General features: G+C 37.4%; 5 protein-coding genes across 16 annotated transcripts in view; 3 read left to right on the top strand and 2 right to left on the bottom strand.

Annotated features, from left to right (window-relative positions):
* LOC129792487 (STAM-binding protein-like A) overlaps nt 1-14,870 on the top strand; it is a 781,560-nt gene that overhangs the window by 66,327 nt on the left and 700,363 nt on the right. The window lies entirely within an intron of this gene.
* LOC129792593 (uncharacterized) lies at nt 229-1,559 on the bottom strand. The gene is made up of 2 exons (XM_055831808.1): nt 1,365-1,559; nt 229-1,282 (listed from the first exon to the last, which is right to left on the bottom strand). The coding sequence occupies exon 2, from the start codon at nt 1,279-1,281 to the stop codon at nt 337-339; it is 945 nt and encodes a 314-aa protein (XP_055687783.1). The 5' UTR covers nt 1,282; nt 1,365-1,559; the 3' UTR covers nt 229-336.
* On the top strand, nt 1,767-2,780 carry LOC129786940 (uncharacterized). The gene has a single exon (XM_055822207.1). The coding sequence runs from the start codon at nt 1,767-1,769 to the stop codon at nt 2,778-2,780; it is 1,014 nt and encodes a 337-aa protein (XP_055678182.1).
* LOC129786939 (probable metabolite transport protein CsbC) lies at nt 4,239-5,700 on the top strand. The gene is made up of 3 exons (XM_055822206.1): nt 4,239-4,372; nt 4,832-4,980; nt 5,036-5,700. The coding sequence occupies exons 1-3, from the start codon at nt 4,239-4,241 to the stop codon at nt 5,698-5,700; spliced, it is 948 nt and encodes a 315-aa protein (XP_055678181.1).
* LOC129791746 (SAFB-like transcription modulator) lies at nt 7,001-14,557 on the bottom strand. 12 transcript variants are annotated; one of them, XM_055830140.1, is made up of 10 exons: nt 14,347-14,557; nt 13,874-14,224; nt 13,647-13,811; nt 13,551-13,578; nt 12,610-12,952; nt 12,194-12,246; nt 8,826-9,828; nt 8,171-8,311; nt 7,621-8,089; nt 7,001-7,560 (listed from the first exon to the last, which is right to left on the bottom strand). In XM_055830140.1, the coding sequence occupies exons 1-10, from the start codon at nt 14,464-14,466 to the stop codon at nt 7,327-7,329; spliced, it is 2,907 nt and encodes a 968-aa protein (XP_055686115.1). In that variant the 5' UTR covers nt 14,467-14,557; the 3' UTR covers nt 7,001-7,326. The 12 variants fall into 12 exon arrangements, with proteins under 12 accessions (XP_055686115.1, XP_055686132.1, XP_055686152.1 ...); XM_055830157.1 differs by having other exon boundaries at nt 12,194-12,243; XM_055830177.1 differs by having other exon boundaries at nt 12,610-12,898.

The raw sequence follows: 14,870 nt of genomic DNA, 5'->3' as shown, positions 1-14,870 counted from the left end.
ACTTTCTCACACCTTCTTGCTCCTCCTCCTCCTCAAGTTAGTTCAAGAAATTTATTCCACCTCCCCCGTAAAAGTAATTGTGGCTTTTTCTTGTTGCGATTTTTTCAATCTCGCAGCACAGGTAAAGATTATGTTGAGTTTTGTGAGCTTTTGGTGCTCCTGGAAATTCAACAAATTTAATTTTTTTATGCTTTCGTTTTTTTTTAAATAACAGAAAATTTATTTATCGTTAGAATTCCTTTGAAAAAATAACAAGATTTGGTACAGGAAGTTCAGAAAAATTCACAGATCAATAAACTGAAAAAATGGGAAGTTTTGGGAACAAGAGAACTTCCTTTAGCATTCCTGGGGTTCCTGATGGGGTTTAATATATGATTTTTGGAGATTCGGGTGAAGTCTGGTAAGTCTCGGTGCAACAGAGAAGAACTGGAGAGATTGAGAAAAGATCCTTTCCTTCACCCACATCTGTATGTCAATCAGTTCCTGCGATGTCAAGAGAGTTGGTTTCTTTGCGCATTCCATTAAATCCTCCAAAGACATGGCAGGGAAACGAATTAAGTAGATCATCTGTCCTAATTCATTCCGGAATTCTTCATCAATTAGGGGTTTCTTCAGCCTCTGGAATTCCTTCTTCAGCATACTCATGATTCCGTTGTACAGCTCGAATTCCGTGCACGAGAGGCATGGGAATTCCAGAATAATGCTCAAAAGACGCTTGTATGCTGGATTAGAAATGGTTAAATTCTCAATGATGACCAAGGGGGAGACAATGCAGGTATGCCTCATGAAATCATTTATCATCTTTATGGAAAATTTATCAATTTCCACAAAGTATTTCGGCAAATTTTCCCCATTGAGGAAGTCCACGAGGAACAGGAGAACTTCATAGGTGAGACTGTGAACGGAAAACTTCCGGGATGCTCTGAGAATCTCCAAGAAATTCCCTTCGTGGATATTCACATGGGGTCCTCCATAGATGTGCTGGATCATCTCTTTGAACGTGTCCAGGGAAACATCAGTGATAACATTTTGCGCACCACGTTTGAAGGATTTAAAGGCTTCGCCCTTGGACACAACTAGGTGCTTCTCTACGAATATCTTTGACGATTCTTTGTCGCTCGGAAAGGTGAATGCTAGATCCTGATAAGTCCCAAAATAGTAATGAATAAAATCATCCCGGCCGGTTCTCGTAACTTCAATCGCATTAACCCCATTCAGAGCTCGACAAGTATATTCACGTATTTCACCTGATACGGGTTCAATTTCAAATTTTTGACTCATCCTTTAAATGCAATAAAACAATAAAAGGTAATTAATAAAAAGAAAGCTTGGAAAATTACCTGAATTATTTGAGTTAACCTTACTTTATTTATGATTCGTCCTGATTTGGCGGGAATTCCAGCTGACTTCCAGCAATCACGTGACGAAGTTGTACCGCACTCCGTGAAAGCCCGGAAAAGTAAGTTTTTCTCGCTTTTCCTCCTTAAACTTTTACATTAAACTGAATACTTAAACCGGTTAAACCAAATTAAATGATAAAATCTGCTGATACTAAAGAGTTTTAAGAATGAGAACATGGAAGACGCTGGAACAACATTCAGAACTCAAACATAACCTCACAAATTCTGTTTCCAAACTTGTTTTGCCAATAAAATTTTCACAGACTTCTGATTTTCTGAGCATTCATAATTCTGTGAATTTTCATTAATTATCTCACCCGACAGACAACAATCGAAAGAAAAAGAAAAAGGAATAAAAATAGTAGAATGAGTGAAGGAATCAGGACGCGTAGTAAGGATAACCGGAGGAGCAACAGCACAAGCCAGAAGACTGGAAATGTGCGTCAGGTTCATTTTAAAAGTAGCTTAAGCTCCGATCTCACTTTCCTCTTCCCGGACAACGATGGCTCCAAGTTGATGGTTGAGAAGCATCGTCTTATGGATAAGAGTGACGTCTTCAGAGCCCAATTTGCAACATCTCTCAAGGATTCTCATGTGCACCTGATCACAATCAATGATATCTCCTTCAATACCTTCCTCCTCATGATTAATCACCTCTATGATCAAAAGGTGGCTATAAATGAGGAGAATTGCCTAGAGATGCTCTATGCATCGCGAAAGTATTGCATCAACACACTCACGTATGACATCATCAAATTCCTCGTGGGCTTTATCAAGAAGGAAAATCTTGCGGAGCACTTTGAGGCAATTGACAAGTTTGGGTTGAAAATGCTCAATGAGCACATGGTGAATATCTGCACCACATCTCCTCTGATGATCATCGAACGTTTGACCATTTCTTCCCCTCACAAGCGCATTTTGGAGATAATCCTGCAATCCTCGTGCCTTCCTTGCTCAGAGTTTGACCTGTATCGCACGATCCTGCGAATGCTGAAGAGGGAATTCCGGAGGCTACGAAAGCCCATCATTGAGGAGGAGTTCAGAAAGGAATTGGGATCGATGGTGTACCTCATTCGTTTCCCATCGATGACATCAAAGGAACTGATTGCATGCGGTATGAAGCCATCTCTGCTGAGCGGACAAGAACTCATTGATATTCAGCTGTGGGTGGAGGGACAAGTCTTCACGAACACCCTGCAGCATTTCTCAGCATCACCAAGATTTGCAAAAGCTATTCCTCACACCAACAGGAATGCCTCGTTGTCCAGTTCAAATGCATCCACGTGTGCAATTGAAAATGCGCCAAGCACCACGCAACGAAATGCATCAAACTCCAACGTATGCACCTGTGGGATGTGCATCACACCGCCCACACCTTAAACACTCGCAGAACAATCAGAAAGATTTCTTTTAACATAAAAAGATTTTTTTTTATTATTTTTTTTTAATATGTGAATCTTACCAGTTTTTGATGAATTTAAAAAAAAAACGATTTTTAAAAATGAAATGAAGAGAAGAAAAGCTTTAAAAAAAATGAATTGATTACAAAGAAATGAAATACCTGAAATACCTATAACTATAAAATGTATGTGTATGAAAAAGAAATAAAATTAATCAAACTGTTAAAAAATACTTTTGTAATTTTATCAGAAATAGTTATTAATCTTTAACATTAAAAAATTATTTTTTTACCAATTTTATAAAGCGATTTACTTGATACTGAATAACTTCTCTTATTGTTACCTTCTGCTAAATCACCTATTAGTTATCAATTGACTTAATTTCTGCTTTTTTTTTATTGATTCATTCTTTGACTAAAATAACTTCAGCCATTTAATGAAATTGTACATTAGACAGAAAATCTTTTATTTTCTTAAGAATGATTAAAGTTTTCTTAAGCGAAACTTAAGAATTCTCAAGTCAAACTAAATCAGACTAAAAGTATATTTTTATTGATTAGCTTCGTGGATTGAATTTCGTAAAAATCATGGAAAAATATGCATTTAGTCTGATTCAGTCAGAATTAAGGAATCATAAGTTTCGCGTAAAAAAACCTAAAAAATCTTAAGACTGTCTGATTAGTGAATTTCACTCATTTTCATCATTTAAATCTGCGTTGCTTTCCATCCTTTTATTGAATAATTTCATGTTATGTAATTTAGTTCATGATATTCAGTCATTTTAACCAAAGTTTTTTTAAGAGTGCTACTGCAATTTATTTAGTTAGAGCTTAATTTAAAATATATATAATATTAAAAGATAGGGGAACGGCCCAATTCGGACCTTTTATGTCCTTTTTCAATCCGTTCTTATATAAAACTGAAAAAATTTAAATGTAAAAAGTTTTGGGTGTAAAAAGAGCATTAAATGGGCTTAAAAATGATACCAAATTTAAGAATATTGCTTTTTATTTTATACAATTTTTCCTCATTCTTCGCAGACCTTTGGAGGTCCGAATTGGGCCACATTCCCCTACATATTATATAAAGAGGATTTTATTTAAATCTCCGTCCAGTTTAATATGTTTTTTTTTCTTAATTTTATTGTATCTTTTTTAAGGCATGCTTAAAAAATTTAATTGATATAAAAGACAATTCTATGTATTTTCGCAAAGCACTGAACTTTATTTGTTTGGTATTCAGTGTGATTTCAGCAGTGAATCTGATAACATGTTTTTAATTACAAGTCGAGGAAAATTTATTCAATTTTCTGTGTCATTCTTAGGTGAAATATTCCTTTATTTTAAAATAAATCTTAAGGACCTTATCTTTAAAGAAAATAATTTTCTTAAACTCTTTAAGCTTGTCTCATGTCGTATTTTTCTGGTTTAAACGTCGGATGGACATCCCCAATGACTACACACTTCTCCTCGAATGCTACCAAATTGAAAAGTGGCCCAATGTCCATGGAGGACATCTCTTTGATGTCTTCAATTTTCTACATTGGAGCCATGTTGGGAGCTCTTCTTGGTGGTTTGTTAGTCAATATAATTGGTAGGAAGTGGAGCCAACTCGTATGGATAATTCCTGTAATTCTTGGCAATACTCTGGCCATTGTAGCTGAAGGTCCTTTACTACTTTTTATATCGAGACTACTCTGTGGAACCATTGGAGGAGCAGCCCGTGTGGTTCCATCAATTTTCATTACAGAAATTGTGGAAGATAGGTACCTACATACTTTAGATTTTTCCCCTAATTTGAATTCTTTTAATTTTATTCTCTAATTAATTTATTTCTTATTGGCAGCCTTAAAACTACAACGGGAACATTAAATGGAGTTATGTACAATTTTGGTATATTCTTTAGTAAATTCCTAACTGGTTTATGTGGAATTTATGCAATTCCCATTATTTCTATTCCAACAATTTTGATTGGCTATGGATGTCTTTTGATTTGTCCTGAAACACCGGAATATCTATTATTCCGCAAAAGGTTCAGTGAAGCTGAGAAATCATTAAAATTCTACCGAGGATTACGTTCGGATCAACCACTTCCAGAGTCAAATGCTTTGGAATTTGAGGAGATGAAGAAGCACGTTAGCCTCAGGAGTGAAAAAACTTCCATAAGCCTTAAGGATTTCAGTAAGGATTAATTTTTTTAAATTAATTTTTTAATAAAAAAAAACCGTCTTTTTAGGTGAACCAACAACAATTCTAGCCATCATTATAAGCTTCGTATTTAGTGGTACACTCAATTTTGCCGGTGTTCGCATTACCACATCCTTTACGGAGACACTGATAGAGGATTCAGGGATCCCAATGAATTTATCATTGGTGGACACATCAATATCTTCTCTGCAAATTGTTGGATGCCTAACTTCAATCTACATTGCCCAACGAATGAAATTTCGTGCCTCTCTCATTGCATGCTACTGCCTGAGCTTCTTAGGACTCTTTGGCACAGGACTTCACTATTTCTTCCATCGAGCAGGATACGATTTAAGTTCCTCAACTTGGTCATTTATCATTTTCCTCGCGATTTCCGTTGTGTTGCCATCAACGGGTATTAACAACATTACCCAGAGTGCATCAGCAATGATTTTGCCATTAAAAATTCGCGGGAGTGTTCTTGGGACACTGAATGTCCTACAACTTGTTCTGGCAACAATTCTAATGCAGTATTATTTATATCTCAGCGAAACAATCGGGAATTCCGTGATCTTCACAGTTTTCAGTATTTGGTGCCTTTTTGGGGCAATTTTCACATTCTTCTTTATTCCCGAAGTAAATAATCTCGCTTATGCTGAGATTGTGGTGGCACTGAATGAGAAACTATCTCAGAGATTTAAAAGTTTATCCTAAAAAAGTATAAGTCTAATTTTAGTGAATTATATAATGAAAAAGAAACATTTAAAGAGATTGAAGAAAAAGCTGTTGAAAATAGAATAATGAGATAATGAAAGTTTCCGTAAAATATTGCATCATAAAAATCTATTTAGGGGAGAATGACCCATTTCGGATCACTTAAGTACCTTTTTCAATAAAATTATTTATTTTAAAAACCAGTAGAATTTCAAATATTGACAATAATGAACAAGTTAAGGGTAATAAAAATACATTAAAATAAAATTGTTCTAAATCTACCAAATAAAATATTAAACGCAGAAAAAGTAGATTAAACGGAACTAAACGTTAGAAAATAATAAATAAATATTTTAACTAAAACGACAAACATTTAAAAGACACATCAATCATGGAAAAGAAACGTCAAGTGTTAGAAGAGAAGCATCAAAGATAGGAAAGAAACGTCAAAGAAAGAAAACCAACATCAAGCCTTTGAAAAGTAAAAGTTAGAAAACAAATCTCAGCCACTACCAATATGTCAAGCATTAGAAAACTAATGTCAGCGATGTTAAAGCTAGATGTCAAAGATAAAAAAGAAACATCAAACGTTAGAAATGAATAATTTAACCCTTTCGCGTCCAACGTGAAACATAAAAACATTGAAACATGCGCTCTTTTATCACGATATTTATTCTGTGGATGTTTTCAGTGGATTTTTCTTAATTGGAACGTCTTCTTTGGCCCTTTTTGAGTGAATTTTATGCATTTGTAACTTGAAATTAATTCATGAAAGTTTGAAAAAAATAAAATGTTTCACTTGACCCAAAAAACACGAAAGGGTTAATATAAAATATTGTCATCAATGTCTAGAAAAGATCTAACGTTTCTAACGAAATGTCAAGTCGTTTTATTTTAAACAATTTTCATTCAACGTCCTTAAGATTAAAAATTGAAGAATGAGATCTTAGAAAATCTATTTTAGCTACGCTCCTGAAATTAATAAAGTGCTAACAAATCTGATAACAAAGAAATTTAAAAAAAAGCCCGATTTTCAGTCAAATACTTGGCTGACTTGTCTAATTTATTTTTATCTAAAGTCGACGTTTCGGACTACATAAGTCCTTCTTCAGGGTATTAAATCGTTGAAAAATTATAATTTTTTGACGTGATTAGAATTAGTTCAATTAAGAACTTTGAGAAAGGACTGCTTTCCTTCAATTTCGAGAAATACGGGCCCCCGTTTCATCGAATAACAGCGTGGGAAAAATAATCAATCAATAGACTAATTTTCAGACCAAAAATTAAAGAAAATTCAATCTTTTCATTTAAGATTTCCATCAATTTATTTCATCAATTCTTTCACATAAAACACTTCATTTTATTTTTAATTAGTTGTTTCTTATACCACTTAAATTAAAGTTCTACAATAATAGCATAAAATAGGTAAAATTATGTGAAATGTGTCTTTAATAAATTCTTCTATTAATGTATCTTTTCTACGCGAAAGAGATGCAATTTCATCTCTCTTTTTTTTTTACCATAAATGTATATTGTAGTTGTAGTATGAGAGAAAGTCGTGGGGGTAGCAAAAAAAGCCCCCTGAATAGCCTTATTTAGAAATTAAAAAAGCGGCGGGTGGAATTCTTAAAAGCGATTCCCATCGAAACGTCCAGACATGGAGCTACTGTAGCGATCCTGCGGGCGCCCTATGAATGATGAATTCTGACGCGGTTGATCAATGTACGGCACCGCCTGGGATTTACGCTCATTGTAGGTCCGATCATAGCGGTCCTGCGTCGTCTCCATGTTTCGCCATCCACTGTCTGAGGACTTGTTCCATATGTCGTTTGAGGACATCGATTGAATGTTGTTGTACGTCTTTGTTGGAGAAGAAGAAATTAGCAAAAAGATTTCTTTTTCCTTTTGTCGAAATCTCACCTTGATTGGCGGAGCTGCTGGGCTGTGCCACGGGGACGTTGGAGCCCCTCTGTCCGATTGATACTGATTGTCCAGATAGCGCTTCGTACCGCTTCCGCGCTCGTCGACGCTGCTGGACCCGTTTGCCGGCCCTGACGCGGCGTTTCCGAGGCCTCTCGTCCCCCCGCCCTGGTACGACGATGTCCGGCCCCGGGAGTCCCCCGACTGATGATCGCTGTAGCGGCTCTCCTTTCCCGACTCATACCCCCCATGACGTGTGGACGCCTTGTAGTCACTATCCGTACGCCCGCGGCTCCCACTGCCGCCGCGTGAATCTGCACTGCGCGCATCATCGCGACGCTTTGATGTTGCGTAGTCGTCGCGCTTTGATGAGCTGCTGTAGTCATCACTGCGTCCCTTCGATGAGCGGTAGTCATCACCTCTCTTCTTTTCGCTCGAACTCACGCGATCATACCCTGAACTTGGGCGACTAAATAAATCAATTTTTGTTTAAATTCTTTCACTTTAAATTATTCGATTTCTGTGAGTTTTTTTTCCTTTTTTTCTTTACCTGATTACCGAATCAAATCTCGGCGGTGGCGGAGCCTCAAAACGACGATCATTCGGTGCTGAACGCTTCCTATCAGTGTCTGAATATCGATCACGATCATTGCTTGCTGGTCTCTTCAAGCTCCTCTTCGATTCCTCAATTCTGAAAAAACACATCCAAACAGAGATTACAAAAAAAAACTCCGAAATGTTTTTTATGCTGAAACATTAAAGCAAAATATGTAATAGCAAGGAAGACATTTTTTCCTCACGAAAATTCAATGAAAAATCAAAGAAAATTCATGAGAAAAAATGTCGCTTTTTAATTTTGCGCTCAAAGGACATTGGAGACGTATAATGCCGCGTATTGATCGCGCAATGTCAATTCTGTAAAGCTGGTGATGCCAAAACGAGGAGCTTCTTTTCTGGCTCAAAAACGAATCATTTTTTCCGCAACATGTTTGGAAAAAATTGATTTGTTTCCCTCGTTCATCTGCCTTCATCTCATCTGCATCCTTTTGTCCTCTTCCGTTTTTTTTGGGGGGATGATTTGATGATTCTTTTTTTCTTTCATTGTTATTTGCATACATATATCATTGTAAAGTCTACAAAAAGCGACGAAAGAAAGGAGGAGAAACAATTTAGAAGGGATCTTGCTATTTGTTTTTTTTTCGTACTTCATTTGCTGCCTCTTGATCTCAAGACGCTCCAATTCGATCTTCTCACGCTCCAGCTTGGCACGTTCACGTTCCATACGCAGCAAATCAGCCTTCTCGCGCTCAAGACGTTCACGTTCCATCTTTAGCTTCTCACGCTCCTTGGCCAGACGTTCCTCTTCCTCACGCTGACGCCGCCTTACCTCACGCCTGTGTCGCTCATCTTCACGGATTTCACGTTCCTTATCCCGTAGACGCTCGCGTTCGCGCTCATTTCGGATCTTATCGTACGACAAGATCTCACGTTCACGCTCTCGCTGCCTCTGACGTGCCCTCTCCTGCTCACGATCCTTACTCACACGACGTACCGGAGATTTCTTTACCTCCCCTCGGGATGTACCACGATTTGTAGCAGCACTACGCCGCCCATCTGCCGACGAATCACGCCGCCGTTTAGCTGATTCCCCATCGGATGCTTTGGAGTCTGCATTGCGCTTCGGTGACCCCTTTGCCTTGCCATCATCCCTACCCTCAGATGCCTTCTTCGGCTGTGCCTTCTTATCCCCATCACTTGTCTTCGACACAGACGATCTCTTCCCCTCGGATGGCTCCTTCTTCACACTGCCACCGCCCGATGTTCCTTTTGACCCCGTGCCCGCACTTTTTGTGAGCCCCAGATCAGATTTAGCCTTCTCCACGGAAATCATTCGCCCATGGAGTTCGGTACGATGAACATTCTCAATGCACTTGTTGGCATCTTCAGTGGAGTTCATCGTGACGTAGCCATAGCACCGAGTCCCGGGTGTTCGTGTATTCGTCACCACCTTCGCCCCGATGACTTTGCCATACTTGGAGAAGAGCTGCTTGAGGTCCGTAGCACGCGTCATGGACGACAGACCGGATACCCAGAGATTCCTGCTTGGGGTCGCACCACCACCACTTGTTGAGCTGCTGCCCGATGTTCCATTCTTCTCCTTCTCACTCGTACCCGATGCGGTCACCTTGCTGTCATCCGCATCTTCAGCTATTGTTGTTGCCCAAATAAATTCATCGTCATCACATCAGTTGTTTACCACGCGTCGGGTTAACGTTGTCCATGTGAAGGGATACGGCAAGGGAAGAAAAGACAATGGGGGTTTCTTTAAATAACATCTCCACCACATTTCCTACCTCCTAATGCAACATAAAAAAAAACATTCATCCTCACTAATTCTTTTCTTTTTTGCTTGTTCTTATTTTAAATCTTTTAATTGTTTTTTTATAGCTTAAATATTTTATAGTTTTTAACACAAATTAAGTTCAAAAACTATGAAAGTTCTTGTAAATAATTTTAAAAAATAAATAATTTATATTTAAATTGCATTTGAGATAACAGTAATGTCTGCTCAAAAAGTATCCAAAATTTTAGAAAAAATAATCATTTCCAAGGAGCAAAAATGTTTAAGATACAAAATTTAAAAAAAAAATCAAATATTTGCAATATTTCCATAAAAATTATTTTTGTAAGATTTCTTAAGAATAAATTTTACTCAGATTCTTCTTTTTATTTAAGGATTTTACATGAAAAAAGAGTTAGCTTGATGCCTTAAGGCGTTCAGTGGTCCCCAAATAATTATATGCTGCCTCAAAATATCTATTGGTCGATTAAAAACTGTTAACTGACCACTTCTTAGGTTACCTTAGGCGATAAAAGAATAATTAATCTAAAAAAAATAAAATTTCAAAGGAAACGTTCTGAATGTTAAAAGTTTAGTCGTCGCCAAGGGTAGAAAATTTCATCCAAAAGAAAGACATACTTCCCAAAGCTTTCAACCTTATTCGGACCTTCCTCAGTGGCTGGAAGTTGGTGAATTTCTTTATTTAATATTCTTTCAAAACAATTTTATAAAACATTAATATTCTTACTTGTAACAATATTACTTGGACACGTCTTTCTTTTGGACGAAATATTCAACCCCTGGCGACGACCGGAAAAGCTAGAAAAATTGTTTCACGCTAGGTTCAACATAAAGTTTAGAACAAACATTGTTCGTTTTTCATATTCAAATCCTTATTAAATCGATATTGCGTCAGGTCGTTAAAAATCAAATTAGAACGCATAAACGTCAGATCGTTAAGCCTTTCAGGTCCACGATCAATCTAGCAAGCTGTTTGAACTAAAAAAAAATTTTGTGGGTTCCTTTTAGCTAAAATAAGATATTTTTAGCAAAAAATTTCAACTCAAAAATTTTTGGTTTTTCGTCCTTCCTGATCCTGTGAGTCCTTGAGGATGTCTTTGTGTGATCATAAAATGATTAGAGATTGTAAAGACATAGTTTTGTACTAATTTGGACTCAATATTCATAATATAATTATACAAATTGAAACATATTCAAAATTGAGTCTTTGGGTCAGCATATGACCCAATGGACCTGAAAAGGTTAAATCGATATTGCAAATGTTTGTGAAAAATTAGAACTAACATTTTTGCCCCTTGGATTGTTTTTAAAATGTTTCATTTTTCGTCCAATATAATTTTAATTCCTTGACTCCAAAACTCCTCTGAATCCCGTTCATAGGCTTCATTCAGTTGCTTGATTTTGATATCATGCCTTTGATCCGAATGACGTTTTGTTAACCATTTGCAATCTTCATCAGGCCTTTGGCATCTTTTCACACAGAATAGGCTGCCTTGATCTTTTTTCTTAATAAATCCTTAACACAACAATGTCACTCAGTTTCTAACTAGGAAACTTGACACAATTCTAGCTTAGAATCTAACTTCTTCTGTGATTCTCTGCTCTCGTTGAAGCATTGTTTTCATCTCTAGTGACCTAGATCCGAATTTTTGTTTGAGGGTTGTTTTGATCTCAAAGAAGCAACATTTTCCTTTGAAATGTTCTTCGTTTTTGCTTCATTATATTGAGAATCAACAGGTGTGTAATAACAAATCCGTTGAATCAGATTGATTGAATCATTTCTGGGGATCTTCTGCAAGTAAGCAGTTGACCAATTTCTGTCCTGTTTTGTTGATTCCAGGGAAGTTGGTTCGTTTATTCCCTTTTTTTTTGGCTATTAGGTTTCTAAGTTGCTCAACAGATTGGCAATCAGAGAATGCATTAAGATGAAGTTCTTCCCGATCTTTCCCTCTGAGTTACGGCTAGTTCCTTGCGTGAGCTTTAACCGCATGAAAGATCAATGTGAGTCAGATCATCATTTTTTTTGTTAATTTTTTTACCTCATGAACCTTTTAAGAATTTTGATTTCAATTGGATACTTTTTGAACAGACTCATTTTTAGGAGGACAACACTTTCAAAGGAAAATATTCTAACGTTGTGTTTCTGACCTAACTAACACTACTATCCTGCACTAAGCTTTGTTTTCTTGTCTGGAAAAAATGTGAAATTACCTTTGACATCTTTAGCCGTTGATGATTTGGTGGTGTTTACTTTTTGTTCGCTGCTGTGAATACAACAAAAGTGATTTTTATGAATTTTTTCTTGTTGCAGACTGAAGACTAAATGTTGGAGTTATTTCTGCTTTTTGTTTTGAGACACAATGACTTCCTTTCTCCCCCTCAGCATCTTCTTTTCCATTTATCTATTTGCTGTATAAGATTAGGAAAAAAGTTGAATCATACTTTATGGAACAACTTTTTCTCACTTTTTAGTTTATTTCTTTGGTCAGTTTGATGGGGGGAGAAAAGGATGAATTCAATACTCTCTCAAGTGAATCCATTTTGGTGTTATTTTTTTCACTGAGAAGTGGGGGTGGAAGGTCAACTTCCGCGTTATTTTAGGTCTTTTGTTTTGGTTGATGACGAACCTATCTTTCTTCTGTGATTTCTCATCACCAGAACCAGCAGTTGTGGCAGCAGCACCATCAGCTCCTCCTCCTCCTGCAGTACTTTCCTCATCGGATCCACTCTTCTTTGCAGCAACATCATTTGATTTCTTCTCATCCCCACCACTGTCCTTTGTGTCCTTTCCTCCTGCCCCAGCAGCTGTTGGTCCACTATTGCTCTCACCGCCACTCTTCTCCTGCGCCCCAGTTGCCTTGCTCGTGGATACTTTCCGCTGTGGCTTGGACGGTTGCTTCTGCAGCTCCTTTTCCGCTGTATTCAGAGAAGATTTTGTCGAATCATTTTTATCCACCTTGGGTTGAACATCTACAGGTTTGAATATGAACGAGTTATATGTCAAAAAGCATCCTCATCAACACAACAAATTTTCTCTTTGTTTTTTTTTCTTTGACTTCATAGAAGAAATAATATCGCGGAGTCTGGATTGAATTATTTATGTTCAATTTCAACCCAAATCTCCAGCAGAGTTCTTCTAAACAAGTTTTTTTTTAATGTTTTGGAGGACACACATTCATCCTTCCCATCTCGATGTCCATTTCACGCAGTTTTAAGGGAACTTCTTTGCGTACTTTCTATGGGATCTGTCAGCTTCAGCGCAAAATAAAAATTCGCGATCAACACAAATTCTCTAAAAAACACATTTTCCTTAAAATCTTCCTAAATTTTGTAGGTAATTTGTTGGGGGTGCTGCAACTGAAATTTTCTCAACACTTTTTCACAATTTCCTATCAAAAACAATAAAGGATTTTTTTTCTTATATACAGAACGACTCAAAAATTTCCCAAAAAGGAACAAATTATTTTTTTTTTAATTTAACAAATCAACGAATAAAGTGAATTTCACTGTTAAATTGGGATTCTATGCAATTTCAACGCGGTTATTTCGCATTATTACGATTAAATACCTTTTTTCGGCGGCGCCTTTTCCTTTTCCTGGAAAAATTAAAAGAAATTTGTTAAAAACCTTCTTTTTAGTGAAGAATTTGAGACAATTTTCTTACATTTTTCACGACTTCTTGTAGCAGTTTTTCCTCATCCTCGCCGATGGTCAAATTCAGGGAATCCTCATTATCAATGTTGTTGCTTTCTGTTTCCTGCGATGTATCATCTTCCTGTGCTGGCTTTGCCTGAGGCACCTTCACATCCTTCGGGGCTTCCTTTTCCTGCTAAACAGAAGAGAAAATCAGCAAAAATATCCTTTTTTAAATCAATTTTCATGCATCTATACCTCTTCAACTTTCACCTGAGGCTTCTCCTCAACTTTCTTCTCATTTGCTTCAACTTCCTGCTTCTCCTGCACTTCTGTTTCTTCCTCATTTTCCTCCTCTTCATTCCCTTCATCCTCCTTTCCATCCTTCTCCACACTTTCATTCATGACTGAATCCAAATCATCCTTCACCACCAAATCCTCCAAAATCAACTCATCACCACTCTCCTCCTTTTCCTCCTTCACTTCCGGCTGCGGTGGGGTCTTCTTGACGGGCGATGGCGTAGCCGCAGCCTTCTTCGGAGCAGCACTACTACCACTGCTCAGGATGAAGATATAGCTATCCGGATCTTCTTCCTCGTCAATCAAAGCCTAAACGGAAAGACAAATTAATCATTTAAAGTGCCCAAAAAGAGCTCTAAAGGTATTTTTGGAGTTTTTTTCACACGAAAAATCCCCAAAATGGCGACGCTTTCATTGTGTGGGCCCCTCACCTTTCTGAGACGCTCAACAAGGACGGTCTTTACGCCAGTTATATCGAGTCCTCTCTCCTCCAATTCATGCCTCAAATCCACCACACGCAATTCCGATAGTTTTCGCCGATCACCGTCCATTTTTTCACGCACAAATTCGCTTTTTCAATCAATTTTTTCACACCAAAAAGTGATTTTTTTCTTCCCTTTTGACAACTTGTTTTGGAATGATGGAAGTCTTTCCATATGCATTCCAGTCGCGATAAATTGGTTTTCCATCATTTCCAATACTTCCAAGAGCGACAGTCTTCTGGAATGCGCTCAGTTTATTTTGAATTAATGAGAAGAATAACGGCCATTTCACATTTTTTATTAGCTGAGGACAGCTCGGAAAATTCTAAGACTTCGATATACTCGTCCCTCAACCTCAATGACTCCCTTCCGGTGGCAGTAAAATCCGGGAAATTGCGCCAGAGCGGGGAAAATTGAATTTTTCCACAGCCGTCAAATACTTTCAGCGCGGTACTCAAGATTTCACGGCGAGG

The sequence above is a fragment of the Lutzomyia longipalpis genome, chromosome 1 (assembly GCF_024334085.1).
Source record: "Lutzomyia longipalpis isolate SR_M1_2022 chromosome 1, ASM2433408v1".
Lineage (NCBI taxonomy): Eukaryota > Metazoa > Arthropoda > Insecta > Diptera > Psychodidae > Lutzomyia > Lutzomyia longipalpis.
The sequence above is the reverse complement of the archived record's forward strand: the minus strand, read 5'-3'. Positions and strand labels throughout refer to the sequence as shown.

Bases quoted from the DNA above. Each gene is read 5' to 3' on its own strand.
- LOC129791746 (XM_055830091.1), bottom strand. From the start codon at position 14,466: ATGGACGGTGATCGGCGAAAACTATCGGAATTGCGTGTGGTGGATTTG. The intron at 13,579-13,646 runs GTAAGAAAATTG...TAATTTTTCCAG, and splicing joins TACAAGAAGTCGTGAAAAAT to GAAAAGGAAAAGGCGCCGCC. The intron at 9,829-12,193 runs GTAATTTCACAT...CAACAACAATAG, and splicing joins AACGGCTAAAGATGTCAAAG to CTGAAGATGCGGATGACAGC.
- LOC129792593 (XM_055831808.1), bottom strand. From the start codon at position 1,281: ATGAGTCAAAAATTTGAAATTGAACCCGTATCAGGTGAAATACGTGAA.
- LOC129786940 (XM_055822207.1), top strand. From the start codon at position 1,767: ATGAGTGAAGGAATCAGGACGCGTAGTAAGGATAACCGGAGGAGCAAC.
- LOC129786939 (XM_055822206.1), top strand. From the start codon at position 4,239: ATGGACATCCCCAATGACTACACACTTCTCCTCGAATGCTACCAAATT. The intron at 4,373-4,831 runs GTTTGTTAGTCA...ATTCCGCAAAAG, and splicing joins GTTGGGAGCTCTTCTTGGTG to GTTCAGTGAAGCTGAGAAAT. The intron at 4,981-5,035 runs GTAAGGATTAAT...CCGTCTTTTTAG, and splicing joins CATAAGCCTTAAGGATTTCA to GTGAACCAACAACAATTCTA.